Source organism: Aplidium turbinatum, chromosome 16 (assembly GCF_918807975.1).
Source record: "Aplidium turbinatum chromosome 16, kaAplTurb1.1, whole genome shotgun sequence".
NCBI classification, from domain to species: Eukaryota; Metazoa; Chordata; class Ascidiacea; order Aplousobranchia; family Polyclinidae; genus Aplidium; species Aplidium turbinatum.
The window spans coordinates 11,167,102-11,185,892 of NC_137487.1; the positions used below are offsets into that span (position 1 = coordinate 11,167,102).

General features: G+C 40.0%; 1 protein-coding gene across 1 annotated transcript; it reads left to right on the top strand.

Annotated features, from left to right (window-relative positions):
- The first annotated feature begins 8,840 nt into the window (after positions 1–8,840).
- LOC145785205 (uncharacterized) lies at positions 8,841–9,669 on the top strand. Its single transcript, XM_082596894.1, has 2 exons — positions 8,841–9,187; positions 9,486–9,669. Exons 1-2 carry the CDS (start codon positions 8,841–8,843, stop codon positions 9,667–9,669), a joined length of 531 nt encoding a protein of 176 aa, XP_082453020.1.
- The last annotated feature ends 9,122 nt before the right edge of the window (positions 9,670–18,791 follow it).

An 18,791-nucleotide genomic window follows, 5' to 3' on the forward strand; every position in this document is an offset into this window, starting at 1 on the left:
TACTTTTGCCTATACTGTTTAGGCTACTTTTAGCCAAAATTGTTGTCGATTTGAAATTTGCCTAGGCTACTTGGTTATGACAATTTGTATTTTTGTCGTTGATTGATTAGTAAATTTTGTTCTTCAATTTAGTAAACTTAGCAATAGCCTATGATAGTAAAATGACACAGAGCGCAAAAAATCATGCATTAGTTAAGAAAATCATCAAATAAAAATACACTGCATCTTACAAGTGCGGAAAATGACAATTGGAATCTGCAAGGTGACCACGTCTTCTAGTGTAGTCAAACAACCATCTTTACCCAAGCTGATGAGAAGCAGTAAATTTACCTCATAGCGTAGCCTATTACTATAGATGACTTAGGTTACAAATTTTAACCTTAAATATAGGCTTAAGTAATCTCTGGTAGTAATCCTACTAGGCCTACATTATCAGGGACGTGAAGCTGGTTCGTTGCAGACTACATGCTTAGTTTTGTTCCTGACAATTATTCACCAAATCAAACGTCATATAAAACCGTTATGGTCTACTTGACCTAGCTGGCATCTTACGTCATGGAAATTGCTAGAAAATATCCAAATATTGCACCATCGGTCGTAAGACCTGATGAAATATTGCATCACTACCTTTGAACAACGGTTTGAATTGTGTGACAATGTCTTTCATTATTGCGTCACAGTTACTGTCTACGTGCATTTGAGATATCGCAAATTATTCTGGTCATTCGTAAAATTGTTTGTTGGAAGTCAGTCGCAAGTTTAACTGTTTGCTTGGTGCTTGCTAGCTGGACAAATTTTCCGTCTTTTATCTAAGTAGTTTGTTCTGTAGTGACAGTTTTTTAGAGGTGTACGGCGTTGCATCTCGATTTCGATAGCTGCGGGCTAATTTTACAGGAATACACTTTTTGAAAAGACGTTTCAAAAGAGTGTTTATTTTTCGGTCATCACATGCAGACGAACGGATTTGGGAATCTTATGTTACAATTTTCCCACGAAGAAATTATGGTTTACCGCTGTGACCAAAAAAAATAAAAGACGTTTTTGTTAGCTGGTAGGCCAAGAAGCACTTGAAGGCATAAAAAATAAAAGACGAAGTTGTTGGTTGGTAGGCTACAGAAGCAAAGAAATAATAAAAGAAGATCTTGTTGGTTGGTAGTCTACAGAAGCAAAAGAAAATTAAAGACATTTCTTCTCAGTTTGGTACTGACGAAAAATAACTTTGACATTCATTGGCAAGAAAGAAGAGTAAAGACAATCGATCTGTGCTTGAAGATTCAAGTCGAAGAATCCAAGCAAGTTTTGTGGACTTTTGGACTTCATATACTCGTACAGCTACGGTATCGTGCATTTAAATTCTTTTTTGGATTTTTACGGTCTTTGCAGTTAAGTTTTTTATAACTACTGTAATAATTTTGTGTGTTTGTGTAACTTAATTTTTTAATTGTTAAATTTAGCCCCAACATTTAATATGTCCACACTCGGTGGCGACAGGGACTCGTCCGCCGTCGACTCGACTGAGTTTAAGCCTGATGATGTTCTTTGCGGTCGGGCAGGCCATTCTGGGGAGGGACCCAGTAACGATGAGGCTAAGTCAGTTCGAGAGGCCCGGCATCTTAGACGGGATATTTTGACTCAAATTGGGGAACTTTCTGTAGCCCTAGGTTCTTTGAGTGATAAGCAGGAACTGTTAATTTTTAGATCTAAGTTCTCTACTTTGGAAGAAGATTTACGGCATTTCCATGCTCTTTTGACTAAAATTTTTAACTCTGCAATCTTGGCAGAACTTCGTGATAGGGTAGATCCCGAATTTAACTCGTTAAAAAATAACTTCGAACAAAAAGAAAGTGAGTTCTCAGATATGTTGGATGCTGACATACATCCTGAGGATAGCGCCTCAAATGTAAGCACTAGGATGTCTACGAGTTCGTTTCGGATAGTGGCACAAATTAACCTGCAGCTAAGACGAGAGGAGCTCCAGATACGAGCTGAGGCTGAAGCGAGAGCTGCTGAGGCCACCGCGAGAGCTGATGCCATACGAGCTGAGGCCGTACGAGCAGAGGCCGAAGCGAGAGCTGAGGCTGAAGCGAGAGCTGCTGAGGCCACCGCGAGAGCTGCTGAGTTTGCACTCAAAGACGCACAGTTGAGGGCTGAACAACGTAAAGAGGTAGCTTTGGCTGAATATCGATCAGATGTGGGCTCCCGGCGTAGCTCCAAGAAGGGCTCTTCTAGGCATTCCAGAAGTGAACATCAATCACAGTTTAATTTACATAACCTTTTCCAGACGCCTGTTCAATCTGTAAGTGGACCAGTGCAATCCACACGTTTTCCAGCTGTTTCAGGAGGTCTCGGGGCCGCGGCTAAGGGTCTTCCGAAGGCTGTAGAGCCAAGGCCTGTGAATTATAACCTAACTCCTCTCCCAGGGCGTACAGGTCACGGGGCCGCTATCAGAAGTAATGTCTTGCCCCCTTCACAGTTTTCTGCGCCGCTAGTTTTTGATGGCCCAGCTACACGTAATTTGGGTGATTGTGAGAGGCGTATCGCGTCTCCTGATTTTAACGTGTGTGAGGATCGTGATCGGGCTGTGCATGTGACTGAGCCCCACCAGCCCCTTAAAGGATATAGTTTGTCTTCTCCCGCTAAGTCGAGTTCTCAACAACAGGATTGCTTTTTTGAATACCAAAATAGTAGGACGTTTTTCGATAAGGCGGCCTTGATTGGTTACGATGGTAATAATATGCCATTTATTTTCTTTAAAAATCGTGTTACGGCCTTAATGGCAGCTTCACCCTTCAAAGGAACTCGTTTGACTTTGTTACAAGCAGCTTGTGTTAGAACAGCTGCGCAAATGATTGCTAATTTGGTTTCCGACACTCCTGGCTTGTCAGAAGAAGACAGGATAGAAATGTCGTTAGCTCGCTTGTCCCAGCGTTTTGGGGTTCGTGGAGGTCTTTTCGCCGAACCGGAAATTAGAAAGTATCGCTATGGTAGCAAATTGACTTCGATTTTTTCCAGTGATTTGAAAGAGTTTAAAGATGAATTGTCGCAGTGTTTGCTTTACGCGCAAGCTTATGGTCAGCGTGACAAATTGGAAGGACGTTTTGTTTTGGATTTGGCTAAGCGACTCCCGTTTGACGCTAAGCAGCGTTATCTTGACTTTTTAGGTGATCAGTATGGTGGTACTGATGAGCCTACTTTTCAGAGTTTGTTTGAATTTGTAGTACGGGAGGAAACGCGCAAGTCGACTGATTTTAGCATTATGCTAATGGGCGATTCTGGTGAGTCGCAGCATTTTAAAAAGTCTGGCAAAGGAAAATTGCCTTCATGTCCGGTTAGGCAGACGTCGGTAAAACCCCATGATAATGTGATTTCAGGGAGTTTGCAGTACTCGACTGCTGTTGGCGCACCGCGCGGTGGTGTGGCCAGACGTAGAGACATACCGGCATGTTTTTATTGTTCGTCACGTGGTCAAGTTGAATATCATTTTTTGTCTAATTGTAAAGAATTTTTGCGCTTGACACCTAAAGATCGGAGAGATGTCATTGTGAAAGCTGGCAAATGCTTGAATTGTTTGCGCCAGCATATGGTTAGGGATTGCGTTCATGCAAACAACTGTCGTCAATGTGGCCCTAACAACGATAGGAAACACTATTTTCTTCTGCATGATTTTTATGTGACGTCACGTGATTCTCTGGATTCGGTTGGTAAAGATGATGCTCGTGCCAGAGTTCCTGTGCGTAATGTTAAGATTGGAAATGTTAAAGCAGCTTTTAACCGCGTTACTGCTGCTCGTGTTTTGAATCCAATGACTGGCAAATCGAAGTTGGTGTATTGTCAGCATGATCCTGGTTCGCAGTTGACGTTTGTTTCGAGTGATTTGGTGTGCGAACTTGGTCTTAAACCGTATGACAAAGCGTCGTTTAAAATAAACACCCTGGCTGGTCAGAAACCTACTTGTGCTGACCTTGTTAAACTCAACATTCAGTCGTTAGAGACGAATGAACTGTTTTGTGATATAACTTCGGTGGTTAACCCAGCTTGGGCTGACGATGTTAAAACTTTACCGCACAAGCAGGATTTAAGTGGTTTCCGTCATTTTCATGACGTGAATATGTTTCATTTGAATGATTGTAGTACTGTAGATGTACTGATTGGCAACGACAACGCTTATTTGATGTGGGCCAAAGAGGAGCGTGTTGGTGAAAATCGTAATGAACCGCATGCTTTGCTCACTCCTCTCGGTTGGTTGGCTTGTGGTGGTAAGTCACCCTTAGATGAAAGCGTTGCTAACGTGTGCAGACGTCTTCAGAGTCGAATGTCATCTCTGGCTTTCAGCGTAAAATTGAGTCTCGTGATATGGAAATAGCAGACCTGAATAAAGTCATTCAGGATTTGACGTTGCAAAATGAAACCTGTGAATTGTCTCGCAATGATATTTTGGCTAGAGAACTTGTTGAACCGAATATTGAGTTGAAAGATGGTCGATTTGAGATACCTGTACCGTTGAAGGAAGATATTGATTTACCTAACAATTTTGTGCTGGCGTCAGATAGAGCTGCTGCTTTAAGGAACAAGGCTTTAAAACAATCTGAATTTCGAGGAACTTGTGTTAATGATGTAATGTTTTCGCGTCCTGATTTGTTAAACTCTCTGGCAGATCTCTTGGCTAGATTGCGGCTTGGCAGATTTGGTTTCGTGGCCGATATGACCAAGTACTTTTTTCACATTTTGGACTCTTCAATACGCAAGCCCAATTTCATTGAACTGCTTACGTACACTAGTAGTGCCGTTCGGATCGTGAACGAACGCCCTTTGGTACCTTTGAGTGACGACCCTAGGGATTTTACTGTCATCACCCCTGCCTCACTTTTGACCCCATACTTAGACCCATACTGTGCTGTTGGGCAACCACATGATCGTGACCAACTAAGAAGGGATTATCGGTTCAATTTGTCACTTTCTCATCAGTTTTGGAGTAAATGGATCGATTTTTACTTGCCAGGTCTTCAGGGCCGGAAAAAATGGTTAAAAATGGCCGAGAATTTGGAGCCTGGTCAACTTGTAGTGGTGGGTTCTCTCCAAGACATTGGTAAACGTGGGAAGTATCAACTTGGGAGGGTGCATGAGGTAGTTCCACAAATTAGGAAAGGGAAGCCTGTGGTTCGTAGAGCTAAAGTTGCCGTCTGCAACTATGATGAGAGTACGGGGGAAGTGAAAGTAGACTACGTGTTGAGGGATATTTCGTGCCTCGCCCCCGTAAAGAACACCTAAGTGTTAGGGTTTGAGCCTGGTTTTGTCTGCGGTGGCTGACCCTTGTCTGAGCCCGGAACAGTCGGTTATTATCGCAACCATTGTATATAGCGTCATTTTAGCATGTACATATGGTACCAATTTCATGTATCGTCGTGTATTATCCCGTATTGTTGTTCATTCTTTGCATGCCCTTTGTATTTACGTATTAACTTAAAAGTGAGTGATTCAAACAATTTGTGTATCGTGTGTTTTTATTCATTGGCTCACAATTGTCGTCAATTCTTTTTTAGTTATGCCATGCTAGACTGTCATAACTAGGGGCCGCTATGTTCCCGACAATTATTCACCAAATCAAACGTCATATAAAACCGTTATGGTCTACTTAACCTAGCTGGCATCTTACGTCATGGAAATTGCTAGAAAATGTCCAAATATTGCACCATCGGTCGTAAGACCTGATGAAATATTGCATCACTACCTTTGAACAACGGTTTGAATTGCGTGACAATGTCTTTCATTATTGCGTCACAGTTACTGTCTACGTGCATTTGAGATATCGCAAATTATTCTGGTCATTCGTAAAATTGTTTGTTGGAAGTCAGTCGCAAGTTTAACTGTTTGCTTGGTGCTTGCTAGCTGGACAAATTTTCCGTCTTTTATCTAAGTAGTTTGTTCTGTAGTGACAGTTTTTTAGAGGTGTACGGCGTTGCATCTCGATTTCGATAGCTGCGGGCTAATTTTACAGGAATACACTTTTTGAAAAGACGTTTTAAAAGAGTGTTTATTTTTCGGTCATTACATGCAGACGAACGGATTTGGGAATCTTATGTTACAATTTTCCCACGAAGAGATTATGGTTTGCCGCTGTGACCAAGTTTGTACAAGATTTATATTAACTTACTAGTGTTACGGACAATTTTCATATCAAACGTCACATAGAACCGCTGTCTACTAAACCTGACGTCTTTTACGTCATGGACTGTTGCTAAAAATAGCAAAGATTACATCATCGTTAAATCTTGAATTGCACAACCGTTTGCAGCTGCAGCATAACATTACATCATCGTTAAATCTTTAATTACTTGAAGAGGTGTAAGCCAAACTTGAGCAGGTGTGAGCCAGGCTTGAACAGGTGTGAGTCAAACTTGATCAGGTGCTTGAATAACTTATCATTGCTTATCATTTTTACGTCACAGTAACTGCTTACGTGCGTTTGAAATATCGTAATCAGGGTTGCCAGATGGCCTTTTTTTAGGCCAAATTCCAAAAAACTGGCCTTTTTAAATTGCAGTTGGCCTACAAAAATTGATGCAAATAAGGCCAGAAATTCTGGTTCTGGCCTTATTTGGCCCTTTTTATGGCTGCAAGTTTTGACCGGTTTAGAAAGTATTATTTTAAGAAAATTCAATTTCAATTGTAATATAAAAGTATCACTTATCATCACTTAGAGCCTGACCTATATTCGTTTTAATTTTAATTAGTGAGTAGAGACATTGGTAGAGAGTAGAGAATGTGTTAGCGGTGGACAGGGCGGTTCTATTAAGTTGCACCTGCCATAAACCGTAAAGTATACACTTGCCTTGTTTGTTAATGTGATGTGTTTGCATTCCATTTGTGCAATCTTGTCGTATTTTGCTTGCTGCTAAATAATTTCAAAACCGAGTATTAGTTTTAGTTCTTACGTATTGATTTCGTACTGGGTTGGTCTGTGAATAAGTTTATTATAAAAGCCTACGACAACATATTTCACTGATTTTTGAACACTCCACGTTTACTTCTGATCCGGTTTGCAAAACGCAAAATGCTACAGAACGACAGGAAATCTTTGCATTCGTTTATTTTTGATTTTTTAGATTCGTGGTTTTAAATTTCTATACATCAAAAATAAGTTTTGATGTGAGTGAAGGCTATATTTTATATTGTTATTGCGAAATTGAATTTTATACATTCTTTAGTTGATACAAACAGTGTTTTATTTTAATAATTCTTCTGTAGTCATGTATAGCACTGAAAATAGTTTCCAATCCTGTAGTTGTAGACATCCCTGGTACATATACTCAATAAGACAAATTCATGCTTATTGCTTAGCTAGATGTTCCGAGTAGCACTGTTCATGAATTGAAGTAATAGTGGTTTCTAGTTTATCTGCTACTACAGTAATTTTTCATTAATCAAATTATGCAAACGAACCGGTCATTATGCTCTGACAGTGCTAAATTATTATCTGTCATATTTGATCGTAAAATGGCATTTTCAAAAAATTATTTCAATTAAGTTGTTAGCGTTTATTTAGCCTTAGAAGCAAATAAAAAATTTGGCCTTTTTTTGGCCTTATTTTATAATGGATTTGGCCTTACTATAGCTTGAGTATCTGGCAACCCTGATTCGTAATTTATTCTCGTCATTTTAAAATTGTTGCTTGAAGAGTGGTCGAGTATTTAACTGTTTGCTTGGTGTTTGCCAGCTGGACGAATTTCCGTCTTTACCCAAGTAATTTGTTTTGTAGTGACAAGTTTAGTGGTGTATCGCGTTGCATCCCAATTTCGACGGCCAGTGGGCTATTTTTTACAGAAATACAATTCTTGAATAGACGTTTCAGAAGAGTGTTTCTTTTCGGTAATTGCATGCAGACGAACGGATCCGAGAATCTTATGTTACAATTTTCCCACGAAGAGATTATGGTTTACCGTTGTGACCAACTAGCTTCAACAACAAGACGACAAACATGTATCGTCCGCAAACTACCTTGACATGGTTAACATGCTGTTTGGAATGTTGGTTAGAGCAGAGCTTCCCAAACTTTTTTGCTCGGGATCCCTTTTAATCTCCTAACATGTTTCGCGGCCCCTTTACGATAAAAACAACGAACGGTGCAAAATATACATTTGTGATATTTATTGAAAACCTTAAACTAACGAAAAACAAAAACAATTTACCGTTCTCGGTTCAGTTTGTTTTTATTTATATCTGACCATAGCAACGAAGCTTATAGGCAGCCTAATGAAAAACAAAACAAAAAAGCAAACACATTTATTCAGTGTGAACAAAGCAAGTCCAGCCGTGGCTCAGTGTTTGTTAATGCAGGTCTCAAGGCGGCTTCAATGTTGTTTAGTTTGGAACGGTGGGCGAAGTGAGAACATTTCAAATAAATCATTTTGAAATTTTCAATTTCAATGCAAAATATTGATGTTTTCTCCTATAGGAGGGACAAATTAAATTCGTTTTGTTTTTCAAGCAAATCTGACATTTGACATAATTTCAAAAGCTAGATGTTATTGCGAAAATGATGGACCAAGACTGAATTTTATTCTGTTGGAAAAATCACGACTTCAGTTTTCAACTTTAATTGGCTAGCCATTTTAAAGGGGACCTGAAATGAAAAATGAAAATTTTTTTGTTGATTCTTTGGTGTTTGAGTATTATCTTTTTCGAAATTTTTTTTTGATAAACGTTTTTGTTTGGCAAATATAACGAAAAGAAAATCAGCCACCGGATGGCGCTATGTGCCTTATGACGTAGTTGGTTGTTCACTCAGTTGGTAGCTTCATACATTAACACTGGAAGCGTTGCACAAGTCGTAATCTTTAAAGATGTCTGAAATCAGAAAAGGATTTTTGTTTGAACCAAAAAGACAGCGCCTTGACAGAGATGACTGTGATTCGGATTCGAGCTCCGACAGTGCCAGCTCCGACAGCAGTCGGATGGAGAATTTGAAATGGTGTAGGTGTGGAAATTGTGCCATCATGCCAACAATGATGGAAAATGAATGTTGCCAGGAGATTGACGCCGTGGTAGCCAAAACGGACATAGCCCGCCAATGCATAAACCAGGTCGGCAGCTTTGAAAAGATGTGCCTGGATACAGAAGTCTTACAAGCAATTATGGCTGCACTAAAGGATGTGGTCGGCGAGGATCTCCGAGATCCAATCTCAAACAGGTCAGTTTAGATAGTTGTAAAATATTATCCAAACTTAGCAGTTTTAGAACCCAAATGGTGAACTTTGTTCTTAAATATGTGTGTTACACATAGCCTATGGTAATGTAAAAAGAGATCAAAGTTAGCCTACCACTGTACGTGCACCCTTGCCTGGGTCTCAAATCCTAAGGTTTCCATTCTTACCCTATGTTCTAAAGTTCTAGCCTAGGGCTTTTCTACATTGCGATTTACTGATAATGTTGCAATGGAAAAAAATGATGATTTTACACTTCTCGGTAAATCACATTTTCTTTTACAGGCTGTACAGATATGTTGCTTATCGCAGCTTCAACTTCTGGATATATGGAAAATTGGGTCGAAAGAGACGTAAAGTAATTCCTGCCTGTGCAGTCCTTGCAATCCGCGACAGATTTCCTGAAGAAGATGGCCAGTACGAAGGATACAAAGAAGCCATTGATGACCACTTGCCTGATGATTTTTAATGAAAATGAAAGCTATCTTGCTGGTTATTGTATTATTAATAAAAATTATTTTGTAAATACAGTTTCCACCTCTCCAGTGTTTTGCTTGGGACAGTATTTATATTCAAACTGTTAAAAGAAATTTCCAGCAACCTTTCGATTTTCATCACAACTTTGCTATTCCACGGCTGACTTTGTTATTAATTGTGCTCAATTCAAGTCAATGGAGATTCTAAATAGTTGTATATCTCTTAAAAATTTGCATCCGGCCCGCAGCTATTAATCTCGCAGCAATCCGGCCATCAGAGAAAAAAGTTTGGTGACCCCTGTCTTAACCTTTCCTAACTTTAGATGTGGTGCCCTGTAGCTCTGCCCGTAGATCACGCTGGTAATCGCTGGCCAGAAAATGGTCGCTGCACACATGGCAGTGCTTGTTGACTGGTGGGTTTTTGAGTTTCATAGCAGAGATCCATTTCTTAAGCTTGTCTTGATTATTCAGAGGTGAACGATGAAAGTGTACCCCTTTCATGTTTCTTCCGTTACTACAACCGGGAGCCATACAAAAAAACATCTCAACGAGTAAAACTCAAGTAGCCTATAAAATTGTTCTTTGTATTAAGTAGCCCACTTGTTTATAGTTTATTTGTATACAAACTAGTGGTTCTGAATTCTGCCTGAACAACCAAGTACGTCATCAAAGATTTTGACCAATCAGAATCCTTTAAATCAATATCCCTTTTATTAGATTTTTGGGCTAATGACAAACCCCAAAAAAATTTTATTGTTACAAATCGCTTTTTCTCATAAAGCTCTATGAATACAAAAGCTATATATTTTCGTTGCAGCGCCCCTTTAAAGCTTTGACTTTGAAGGCCGCACTTCACGATGCAGTAAAAGAGTTTTTAACTCCGATTCCATTTCACCTCATAAAGTAAATTTTAAAAAATACGGGCAGCCTATTGAGTGCGTGACTCTTAATAAAGTTAATAACTGTCACAGCATCTCGCACAGAAGTGTTAGTATGCAGTAGCCTACCCTGTGCAAATTGGTATACTTTCTGCGACCCATGAAGTTCGTTACGCGACCCCTTGGAGGGTCGCGACCAGTGCCGGATTAAGGGTCTGCTGGCCTGTAGGCACATTTTATAAGTGGCCCGAAAATCAGGGTGGCCAACTAAAAAAATTAGAATGATCAGTGTTGCCAAATCATTGTCACGAAGATCGTTGTTGCAACTATAACACAGAGTAGGCTACCGTGCAAAAACTTGGTCATATGCTTAACTAAATAACAACTTTGCGCGTTTTTGCGATTGAAAACGCGTTAACTAATTTTTGGAGGTCAATATTACGGAGTAGATCGCTTTCAATACACAAAAGTGCCTGTGTACCCAGTGGCTCCGAGAGGGGGGGGAAGTCGGGCCAGTTTCCCCCCTATCAAAACATTGTAAAGGAAAAACGAGTAGTTTTTTGTTTTTGCACTTTTGAGGGGGGCCCATTTTTAGTACTAAAGTAAAAATGTACCAACCAAATAATCAACAAATTCTTAAAAGAAGTGCCTAGTTCCAAGTATTTCTCAATCATTGTAGGCTAAATGTCACTCTCGATGCTTCTCATCAAGAACAAATCATTTTCGTGGGTAGGCGATGTTGAACAGCTTCAAGACGTAAAATCTGAAGCTGAAATGATTTCTGTATCACTGAACGGTTTCGATTGTATTGATAGTTTCAACTTGAAAACTGGTGCTGTTTTAGCTAAGCGGAAACTATTTTTGCTTGACAACTGAACCTTAACTTCAAAATCTGCGTTGGCCAGGTATAAGATGTTGTATCCAACATAAGTTATCTGGGAAAGTTAAAGGTATCAGTCCAAGCACGATTAAAGAAAGTAAATCCTGTATATTTTTTGTTTATGGACCATCATCATCATCTCCGTCTGCAGCAGATTGCGCATCAACACGAGTTATTTGCTTCTAAGAGTGGCGATTTTAGCCAGCTCGCCCAGTGTCGCCAAGTTGAGTCCGGTCCATGATTGGATGTTGTCTTGCCATCGTTTTGGTTGTCTGCCACGTTTTCTTTTTCCTTCTACTTTTCCTTCTGTGCAAACTTTGCTGATTCCGAATTGTGATCTTTTAGTGTGGCCGAACAGTTTTAAAACTTTTGATTTTATTAATGCTGCAATTGGATGTAATTTTGTCATAGTTAAAAGATCTTCTGTTTTCGCATGGTCAAGTAGCCTTTTGTTGGTCATGCTTCTCATGATGTGATTTTGGAAGGTAGTGAGTTTTTTTTTATTTGAGTTTTTTGTTTATGGTTGTTGTTGCTTAAATATAGTTGGAATTCATAATGTTGCCTACAGACAGCGTTGCTCAAATCTGTCTTATCATTTTTGGAATAATTGATTAATTATCTGTAAGCTTGTGGCATCTTTAAAGTTATAGCCCAGTCAGAGGAAAAATTCTGAAAAGTCTAAAGAAAGCTGTCCTATCATCTTGCAAAGAAAATTGACTTCGAGAGGGTAGTCAAGGTGTGGTGCAGTCAAACCCAATGCTTTACAATACCATTTTGAAATTGAAGCTTTAAAGACGTTTCTTAAATGCATCAAGTTGGAACCAACAAGAGCTTGATCGGAAGCTGAGTCAATGCTGAAGTAGGCTACAACTAGCAGTTTTAAATTTGTGACTGCTTTGCATTATGTGGATTACGGTCCTAAACAAGATTTACTGATGAATTTAATGAAATTAAAGGAAGATGTAATCTAAGTAAGAGAAAGCTGGAAAGAGTAGGCTACTACTCGCAAGCTAAAGTTGCAGTGGCAATTACAAATTTAAAAGAAAAGGATTTTCTTTTCCTGAGGACAGAACTCTTTTATAACTCCACTTAACTAGCTGAATCATTCGAAGGAAATGTATTCTACCGTCTATTGCAAAGGATTCGATAGTTGTTGGAATTGACAAATGTATCAACAAACTCAAACTTATCGTCGATGAGTTTGAAGTTCCATGAAAATTTTATCGTATGTCTGCTGTGCATTTGCGGGCATGTGGACAAATTTAAACCATTTGTAGGCTACAACAATGACATTTTTCAAGACATTTTGGATGAGTTAGTACTTTTGACAGAAAGCCACACAGAAAACTTCAGTTGCAAATCAGAACGAACCACCCCATAATCTCTACACAAGAAATCATTGATTGCAACCTTCGAAAGGTTTTTCCAAATAGTTTTGTTATGATTTTTTGTGTGTTCCGATAGGTATACCTTCAACGGTTCCGCTTTGAGAACATGGTTTTAGCACTTACTGAAATTTGTAAAGAATTGTGTGCGCTCCAGTAGGCCTATGACTCAAAACCGATTGAAAAGCCTAACTATAGGCTACATGTTGTACATCAATTCAGACGTCGCAAAATTTTATCATTTGATGCTGTGATCCGTGATTTTGCATTGCAAAAAGTCCAGAATGGGTTGAATTAAATCAAGGATGTTCAAAGTCCGGCCTGCGCGCCAACTCGGCCCCACGAGACGTTTTTGTATGGCCCGCGCCTGTTGTTGTACAATGTGTTATTTTTGGCCTGCAGACACACAAAAATCATATAAATTCAACTTGCAGTTTTCCGAAAAATTATTGTGGCTGTTGGCCCGCGCACACTTATTATCAAATCTGGCTCGCGTGGGAAAAAGTTTGGACACTCCTGAACTAAATGCTTGGTTGAACTATTTTCGTTGCCTGTAGGCTTATTGTGTGTTTACAAAGCTTTCTAGACAAAATAGTTTGCCTCAATGGCATTTTTGCTGCAAGTGTAATCCAGTGATTATTGATGATTTTTACATTGAACGAAGTTCTTTTCATGCTGAGGAAAGCAGGCTAATTTCAGCTTAACACGAACATGCAACGCAAGATACAAACTAGTTGTGTATATTTGCTAAAAAATATTATGGGGCCCATTTTTCGTATTGTTTCCCGACCAGTGCTGATTTCTCTCGGAGGCCCTGTGTGTACCAAGACGTTGTTGACACATTGTTGATCGTTTGACGTCTTTAATTCGTTTCAGTTGTGAAAACGAGCGTTCCCCCCAGCAATTCGTAGCCATTAGACAAGTACATTCTAAGTACTACTTCACTGTTCGGAAATGCATTATAAACACCAGTTTAACGATTTTTGCAACCTTTAATTCATCTGGAAAAACAGAGTTGTTAAGATAAATACTTATTAGTCGGGCCCGCAAAAGTCAATAAAGTCAATTTTTTTAAGGACCTTGTCCGATGTCCACGAATCAAAGAATAAAGTTGTTTTCAGCACCTAGGGGAGTGTTTCTAAGAAGCTTATAGGTCAAAATAAAGTCAAAATTTGTCAAATTATGATTTGTCATATTAGGCTACGGCTTTTGACAAACTTTTTGTGTTTCTTGAAAGTAATTTTTGTCAAAATCCTTGTGGAAGCATTGTAAATCAGGAACTGCGACACAATTAAATCATATTAACCCATAAAAGCAGGAAATATGTCACAATGCCCACTTGGATCAGCAGTAACTTTTATCGCAAATTGTCCATTGTTTATTCATTGTTGCGAATTTAAATAATTCTGATAAAACACTTCTCTTCACAAACGTGGTCTTTTCGAAGATCAACAGTTTGGACTTTACGAATAGCCTACTGACATTCTGAAATACAAAAATGCCTAAGCAAGTTAATCGCTTTCAGATTTAGACCTTTCTCAAGATTTTCCTGATGAATTTAATTTATCATGCCGAGAAAATCGAGGCAAAATGCCCTTTCCACAAGGACAAAATAACACAGTCTACCTAAATCTATCGCTATAAAACACCTTGACTTTTGGACAAAATATTAGGCTACGTTTGGGTCTGAAATCGACAAAATATTATGTTTGGGTAACTGGTATCAAATCAAGGAAGAACTGCGCACTCAACAAACAAGCAATTTCGTTAGGTCAAAATAAAGTCAAAATTTGATAAAAATAAAGTCAAAAAAATATTTTTTTAGGTCAAAATAAAAATGGCCCTACTTATTAGTTTAGAAAATAAATATTTTGAAAACATGACTAAATTTCTACCGATTTTAAAGTGGCCTGGATTTTTGACTGGCCTGTAGGTACGTGCCTACTTTGCCTAATGGTTAATCCGGCACTGGTCGCGACCCCCAGTTTGGGAAGCCCTGGGTTAGAGCAATCCGTAAATGCATTGCTCAAGCGCACATCCCCAAACCCGAATCAGAGCTTCTTCATCTTGAGTAGGATCAGGGCTGGATTTCAGCCGGAACGGTCTGGAACGCCGCTCCGGAAGCTCGATCAAAAAGTTGACTTGTCCGGAACGGCGTTCAGGAAGCTCAAATATTTTATGCTCTTATTATGCTTTGCCCTGTTCGGAGTAGCGTTAAGATGGTGTTTGTAATTTGTATCATTCATTTGATCCGTTATTGTGCAACCTTGAAGCAGCTTGACTGTCTTATAGCGCCACACCCTGACGTTTACACTCCGATATGTTATTGAGCCACCTTATTACGTCAAAATTATTTTTTCTTGTATTTTTCCACTTTTATTACGGACTGTTTCCCGCTGCTTAGCACTACTCTCTTGCTCTATTCAGAGTAGCCTTGTAAGTCTGAGCAGTCGTGGTACCTAGGCTACAAACTGGAAAGGGAAGCAATAAGAACAGTCTTATTCCGCGACCTAGGCTAGTGGTCAAGATCCCCATAGACAGGGCCGTAGCCAGACCGCAGAGCAAGGGGGGGGCCGACTTTTCGTTAGGGGGGGCCGAAAAAAATTGAATGATTTTGGCATTTTAACCTCTTAAACACCGGTATCCACAAAAATTGCAATATGTCAGTTTAGTGTTAAGACCAGTAGCGTAGCAAGGAATTTTGAAAGGAGAGGCTTTGACGACCGGCGGGCGAAGCCCGACGGCGTGTTCGCCTAAGACGACACCCAGCGACGGGGGGTCTGGGGGCCTCCCCCAGAAAATTTTGAAAAATTACTTTGAATTTGGTGCATTCTGAGAGCATTTTCAACAAAAATGTGGGTATGAATATTCCTGTAAAATGGTGTTGTCAGGTGGCATAGCAAAAGGATAAGATCATGTTTTCTTCAGCATTTTTCGGAAATAAAGCTAAGTCTCTATGTTTTCTTGTTGCTAATTTCTGGCTGAGATGTTTGAATGTTAGGTATTGGCACAACTCGCTCTTTTAATGCAGTTTTGTTTAAAATTAGGCAAATTTTTTTAGACTGAAAGCATCATGCTCAAGCATAAAGAGACTGAAAGCATCATTCTCAATATCGTGACGTCACACGCGCGCCAAAGGGGGGGGGGTTGTAACCCCCCCCCCCCCCCCTTTGGCTACGCCACTGGTTAAGACCAACACTGGTCTCTTATCATTCCGCCTATACAACCGTGAGCTAGTCTATTGCAATTGCAGTCGCGGATGTTTGGATGCAAGCCGTCTCACAAACAAGTCTAAATCGATAGATTTCGATATAGAATGTTCAAAGGCCATAAGCACTAAGTTTGCCTGTCTTGGTTGTAACATGCTCCGTCTAGTGGGAGCGTCAGCCCTTGTTAACACTGAGAATCCACACTCACAAACGGCAGTGCTAGATTCAAATGTAGCAATATCTGCTGCAATAATTAGGTTGAACACTTCACAGATCAGAAAACTAGAAACACAATTTATTTACACTGATTGGATTGAAGAAAAAAAATAAACACTGCTTAACTGCACAAATTTGGTTTATCACTGCACAGATTGGTTATCACTGACCCTTAGAATTAAGTATGGTAAGTAATGGGTATGAATTAAGTATGAATTAAGTATGGTAAGTATTTAAGAATGGTAAGAATTAAGTATAGCCTAATTTGTACCGGTTTGTAGGTCTGCTGGAAATCCATTCCCTCTTTGTTAGGTTATCATTCTTTCCCAAAACATTTTTATTTTACACAGTTTCTGACAATTTTTTTACCAACCTAACACGTGTTGGCCTTGGTTGAATTGAACCTGTTGAGGTTGCCAAAGGAGGAGTTAGGGGGAGGGGCGAAATTGTTTAATCATCATAGCTGTTAACTAAACAAAACAATTGTAGTTAATTGGGCCAGTTGGAGCTGTGCAACGGGAAAATGGGCAAAATCATTATAATTGCAGTTGTTGCTCAAGAATGTTGGGATTTTGCCAGGGGGGTGCAAAATTTTTTCCAGGGGGGGCGAGGCCCCCCCTGGCCCCCGGCTGGCTACGGGCCTGCCCATAGAAGTAGCCTACACCGTGGAAGTTCAAAGTCATCAATGTCTTTAACCTTAGAACAAAGTTTTTAAGCTATGTCCAGTGTCGAAAGTTGTACGACTTGGCTTCGGCTTCTAATAAAACTTTCAATGCTGGACGGCTAAGTGTTGTCCTAAAACTAGCAGGGAATTGGATGACTGTGCAGCGGCTGTTGAAGTGCAGTTGTTGAAAATCGGAAGGGTAGGCCTACTAGACCAGTGCCGGTCTTTGGGATGTGCAAACCGTGCGATCGCACAGGGCACGCAAAGTAGGGGGCCCGCAATTTACTCAGAAAATGCAGTAATTTTTGTCATTTCCAATGGAAAAATTCAACAAGTCAATTCAACAAAGGAATTAGCAAAAAGAAAACATAGAGACTCAACGGGTGCAACCTATTTCGTCTCCTGAACATTTCGTACCCTGAAAAGATCGAGAAAAAAAAACAACAAAGCAGAAGTCGCTGATCGGAGTTGCCGCAAACATTTCAAAATTTCTCTCGATCTTTTCTGGGGACGAAGTAAGTCGAAATTCGGTTTTGTTGACAGCAGACAAACAAGTCCAGTCTGAGCAGGTATCTCGGGGGACAAATTAAGTCTCAGGGCGGACACACCAGATTTAACTTATCTGACTGAAATAGGTTGCATCCAGACTCAACATAGAAATATAGCTTTATTTCCGAAAAATGCCAAATAAAACATGATCTTATCATGCTGCTATGCCACCGGACAGCACCATTTTTCAGTAATATTCATAGACAAATTTTTGTTGAACATGCTCTCAGAATGCACCAAAATCAAAGTAATTTTTCAAAATTTTCTGCGGAAGGCCCCCCAGACATCCCGCCGCTGGGTGTCGCCTTCGGGGCTTCGCCCGCCGACCACCAAACCAACCCCCTTCCCATTTCAAAGTACGTAGCTACGCTACTGAATTGGATCATTGTCATTGGGGCCCGCAAAGCATATTCCGCACAGGGCACGAAATACCCTAAGACCGGCACTGACTGGACACACGACGTTGGGTAGCCTCGAGTTTCCGCACAGTTAATGCCGTCTGGAATGATTTCCGAGCACTTGTCAATCATTTCAAAAAGGGAGCTAGTAGCAACACAAGAGATTCTCAGGAACGTGCGAAATATCAAGGACTCTTGTCGAAGATAACATCCACGGATTTCTTGTTGGACTTGGCTTTGATGTACGGTAGCCTACGATTCCTTGCAAGAGTTATCCGAAGTAAGCCTCCAACTGCAAAATAGAGCATGTTACAATTTGGGATGCAGATAACAAAATCAATAATCTTGCAAAATTATTTGAAATTCCTAGGAACGAACTCGGGCGACATTATCGCATTGCCAAGGATGCTGAAGAAAACTTAGAGTTCAAAGGTGTAGGCCTAGAATTGCATTTAAAAATTTGCAGAAATAGCCCGCTAATTAATCCCGGCATCTTCTATCATCACTTAGGAAATTCCATCCAAGATCGCTTGTTAAATTTAACAGACTCGTCATTTATTAACGTCTGCAAAATACTTGATCCAACTACTTGGCCAGAGGATAACACATGGAGAAAACGAAATCATTGAAGTGGCAAAGAGATTGGGCTTAGATGAACGCGAAGCTGTGAGGGGACTTCGTGAATATGTTATAACTACGAAAAAAGATCCCAGAGTCTTCTAAGTTTGATAACGTCACTAAAATCCATTCCAATTTAATCGAGCTAGTGTGAGCGCGGATTTTCACAAATGAACCTCATACTGACATCTGACCGTGCTTCTCTATACACTGTAACTGTTTCAAGTTTACTCTTTATGCGAATGGTCGGTCCTCCACTGAGAAAGTTTTCACCAGCGAAGTAGATGTTGGAACCTGGTTACGCCAGGGAAGTAACTC